The following is a 4,882-nucleotide window of genomic DNA, read 5'->3' as shown; positions in this document are numbered from 1 at the left end:
AAAAAAATTGAAGTTCAGGTTTGCATGAAGCTGGATGTCAGCATGCCCAGGAGACTACAGGCTGTCATTGAGGCTAAGGGTTGCCCGACTAAGTATTGATAGTTGTGTAAATACTGTCATACTAACAGCTGTCTGAATATTTTTTGGTTGATTGTAATCTATTACATACCTTTGTATCAAAATTATCTAACATTATCAAGATTAATTTGTTCTGACACAGTTTAACTCTGAGTTCTTGTTATATTTTATTACCATTTTCTAAACTGTAGCGAATAAACTGTGATAATGTGAGAAATGTTGAAGGTGTCTGAATAAATTTTGGTTTGACTGTATCTATTTGATAAATTAAGTTAACCAACTAACATTATACATACTCTTTAAATTTCTGTACCCAATATTTTTAAAAATTTACAAATGCAATAAAAATATCGGTATCGATACTCGGTATCGTCAAGTACCAAAAATAAAAGTATCGTATCGGGCGAGTACTGGAAAAAGTGGTATCGGTGCGTCCCTACCTAAAAGATTCAAAAAAGTAACTGAATAGGGGTGAACGACCAAGCCACATACTAAAATTGTTCTCTAAGTTTGTGAAAGACAGATTGAGTGTGTGAATGTGTCTGCTGACTCCCTCTTTGAGACCAAGGAGACCTCTTTGAGAGCAAGAGGAAAAGAAAGAGCGCTGCAGGAGATTTTTTGCATGGCTCTGCTCCTGCAGAGAGCAGCTATAATGCTGAGAGACACCTGGAGAGAGAAAAGACACCCTGAACGACAGCGCTGTTATCGTCAAGGAGACGAGAGTCTGAGGCCGCACGGCCAAACTCAGTGTCCCCTCAGACATGTGATCCTGACAAAACAACACACTTATGAGCAGATCAGTGTGGAGAGAGAGAGAGAGAGAGAATGAAGGCATGACTGAGTGAGGAAAGAATGTAAGTGGTGGATGCTGGGAGGAATAAAAAACGTCATTTTACATTGAAGATTACATATTCATCCACTCTCCTTAATAGCTGTCTACAAGACAGAAGAGAGAGCTTCACTCCTGCTGGAGCCAAGACTGCACACAAACTCTTTTTTTCCAAACCCTTGACCCTTTTCAAACACAAGAAGGAAGGCAAACAGGAATGAATTTGTCCGCCTTCATCCATTTTGCATCCCTGCTAAGGTTGACAACCGGCCATTATAATACAGAATCATTCTGTATTTAAAGGAAAATAATTGCATTCAATTTTAAATATGACATGCAGTTTGTCCTTTATTTTAGCATCTTGCACCCAATCAACAAAGAGCACTTGTTGCATTTTCTACTGCATCTATTGCATCTATATATTCAGTTTCAAGTTTCAGTGTTAAAAGATAGAAATTGGAATAGAAAGCAAACCAGTAAAGATAGATGTGAAATGATGAGTTCGCTTTTTATGTCAAAGGTACAAAATAAAGCCAATCAATACAACTGTAGTGAATTTCATTGGTATTCACTGGATTTATTTTCATTAAAGTCACCATGAAATTAAAATTGTAAATGCTATTTTTATGCAATATTGGAGTGTTTATTATAAATAATTTATCTGTCAACATCATATATTTTTTTTAAACAAAGTCATATGCTCTCATAATCTTTAATCAAAAACATGCAGTAATAAAGCAAAAGACAATGATCAAAATAATTCTTGGTGGACAAAATCAAGTTCTATCATACAATTTTCTGATTTTCTAATTTTCAGAAGTCATTTCACTTATATATAAAAAAGACAAATCGCAATTCCCTTTTTCATGATGATTTTGAATAATTTTGGCCTCCGTATCACCAGTTGTGGTTGAAGCAAAATTTCACTTGTTTTGTGAATCTGGGTAAAGCTGATGACTTGTTTTTTTAACACAGATTTTGGTCCCACTTTATTTTAGGGACCAATTCTCACTATTAACTAACAATTAACTACAACTTTTTCCTCAATAAACTCCTAATTTGCTTCTTATTAAGAGTTACTAAAGTAGTTGTTAAGTTTAGAGTAGGATCTAAAGGGATCTAAAATATGGCCATGCAGAATAAGGCATTAATATTTGCTTTTTAAGTACTAATAAACAGTCAATAAGCTAGCAATATGCATGCTAATAAGCAACTAATTAATAATGAAATTGGTCTCTAAACTAAAGTGTTGTCCTGATTTTTTTATGTACTCACACAATAATGTTAATTACTTAAAAAAATCTTAGTCTGCATAATGAAGTTGTCTAAATACAAAGCAGTTAATACTTTAATATGTACATGTTGAGATATTTATGTACAGTCTGTTATGGTTGTTTTCTCTAAAGAGCTAAAATGTGCCTAAACAGAAGATAAACTGACATATATGTTATGGAATGTGACACAATTTAAAAATAGTTTAGTTTTACAACAGATGCAATGACTTTGTAAGCCAAAATCAAAGGAATTGCATCTCAAAAGCATTTTTAGCACTTAATTCAGTCAAGCAGAACTGTATACACAGATATAGCTACATGCGTACAGCTGTGACTGTGTTTCATTTCAGTTTATTACATGGTCAGCTTGCCACCAATGCTTTACTGAAATCTTAAGTGCCATATGTGGTATAAAGAAATGGAGAGCATTACTTATTTGCTCTGCTGAAGTTGGCAACCCTATCAACAACCCTTCTCACACTGCGGTCATGGTCGTCTGGGTTTACAGCCGAGGCACGATCTGTTTGCTCATGTAAGAGTTATGTGAATGCAAAAAATGCTAATGTGCCCGTGACATAAGATCACATGGTTTTGACCTCTGAGGCTCCTCATTCGTCCCCTAAATGGTGAAATGACTTCAGAACGCATTGCCAGATGTTCTATTAGTCAGACATATCCTTGACATGGATTCAAGGCTTTGAAAGACTTGCAAGACTGTGGATTTATGAGTCAAAGCATTTTCCGCCCGCAAGTGAGATAAAATATGCTATCGGTTTTAACCGATGTAAAGCAAAGTCTCACACAGTTACAATAACATGAATCGGTGGCTTCACTTCCCTGTGTGCTTCTGTGTGACTGTGAGCTAGATGAAATTATTCTTAACACAGTGTTAAATGACTTGTTTTAAAATCAGCATGTTCCTCACTAAGAACTGCTGATACCAGGGTGATCAGGATGTGCTTGTGCAATACATTGAAAACTGACTTTCAGTTTAGGCCACTAAGTGGTCTATAAGAAAGCTATCTGTTAGCATTCACACTTATCTCAATGTCAGTTGCTCAGCTGGCACAGGCACATGGAAGTACATGATTATAAATCAGCTCATTTTCTCATGGGCTTTTTGATTTATTCTCCTGCTCTGTAAATATCATGTCACTAAACACTCTGGAGGTGCAGGAGAATGACAAAGAATGAAATAAAGAAAAATATATAAATGTATTATTTTATTTTATATAAAATACACTACCATTTCCAAAGATTATTTAGTGTTTGTGAGTCTTATGCAATGTTGTGAAATGTTATTACCATTTTAAATAATTTTCTTTATTTTAATATATTTTAAAATTTTATTTATCCCTGTGATGGCAAAGCTGGATTTTTAGCAGCCATTACTTCAGTCTTCAGTGTCACACGATCTGTCAGAAATAATTTTAATACGTGGATGTGATGCTCAAGGAACATTTCTTATCATTAAAAATGCTGAAAACAGTTGTACTGCTGATCATTTTTGTGGAAACTGTGATGAACTTTTTTGGGATTCTTTACTGTCAATATTGATGAATTTAATTTAATGTTTCCCTGCTGAGGAAAAGTATTAATTTCTTTAAAAAAAAAAAATCTATAAAAATTATTGACCCCAAACTTTGAACATTGTAAATAAGTATTTTAAATGTTACTTACAAAAAAATATTTTTTCAGAATTTACAGCTACCTTTGAGAGGCTGTGAAATAAAAAAACAGCCAAACTTTCCTTGACCATTGATCCTTGCATGTTTATAGCATTTCTTAGCACTGTATTTGCTAACAAAAAAATCCATCCATAACAAAATAACTGCCAGTTGCTGTACTAAACATCTAGTAGTAAACATTTTGAGTGTGCAACAATTTCGATGACACAAGCTTTAAATCTGAATCGCTGTGGACAAGCTCCATGATCTCTGTGTCACTAACCTCCTACACTCAGAGACAGACATACACACATACACAAAGGTGTAAAGTGTGAAAACAGACATTAAAACCTACTGTCACAAAAAAGGGTAACACTTTATAATAAAGTTCAAGTGATATGTTAATATTTTTATCTCTGTTTTGTAGACTAAGTTATAAATCATTTACAAGTGATTAGATAATGATGAACTAATCATTTACAAAAGTGTAAATGACTTTACGTTCACAAATGATTATTAAGTAATATGCTAACGATTTACAAATCTGTCGTAAGTTATCTTTAAAAAATAGCATATCATGAAATAATCAAACAGATCCTTAGTAAATGGTTAACAAGTTACTAGTTAATATATTATTAATCACTTATTGAAATGTCAACATTGTACTATTATCTCACAGCGTTAAAAAGACTCCACGTGTATCAGAGAAGACATCTGTCTATACCTCACCAGTCAGCCCTTGCATTGCAGTACACACTACAAAGTATTCAAAACCTGTTTTGTAAACGCATGAATAAATCATTTACAAAGCTTTCTGCATCCCCTAATCTAAAGTGTAAACTATTCACCACTTGTAAATAGGATCGAGTCAGTTAGAAACACCAAGGGTTCACACAAAACAAGGGGAGTCTGCTTTTAGCTATTACAGAATGCAGCCCGCAGCTGGAACCAGCTTCCAGAAGAGATCAGATGTGCTAAAACATTAGCCACATTTAAATCCAGACTCAAAACTCATCTGTTTAGCTGTGCATTTA

General features: G+C 34.1%; 1 protein-coding gene across 1 annotated transcript in view; it reads right to left on the bottom strand.

The window, feature by feature from the left end:
* LOC107721693 (glutamate receptor ionotropic, delta-1-like) overlaps positions 1-4,882 on the bottom strand; it is a 245,473-nt gene that overhangs the window by 30,767 nt on the left and 209,824 nt on the right. Inside the window, exon 6 of the mRNA XM_016529833.1 lies at positions 4,082-4,134. Coding sequence (XP_016385319.1) covers positions 4,082-4,134 — 53 coding nt within the window. The remainder of the gene's footprint in view (positions 1-4,081; positions 4,135-4,882) is intronic.

This window comes from Sinocyclocheilus rhinocerous, unplaced genomic scaffold (genome assembly GCF_001515625.1).
Source record: "Sinocyclocheilus rhinocerous isolate Xijiao unplaced genomic scaffold, SAMN03320098_v1.1 scaffold432, whole genome shotgun sequence".
Lineage (NCBI taxonomy): Eukaryota > Metazoa > Chordata > Actinopteri > Cypriniformes > Cyprinidae > Sinocyclocheilus > Sinocyclocheilus rhinocerous.
The sequence above is the reverse complement of the archived record's forward strand: the minus strand, read 5'-3'. Positions and strand labels throughout refer to the sequence as shown.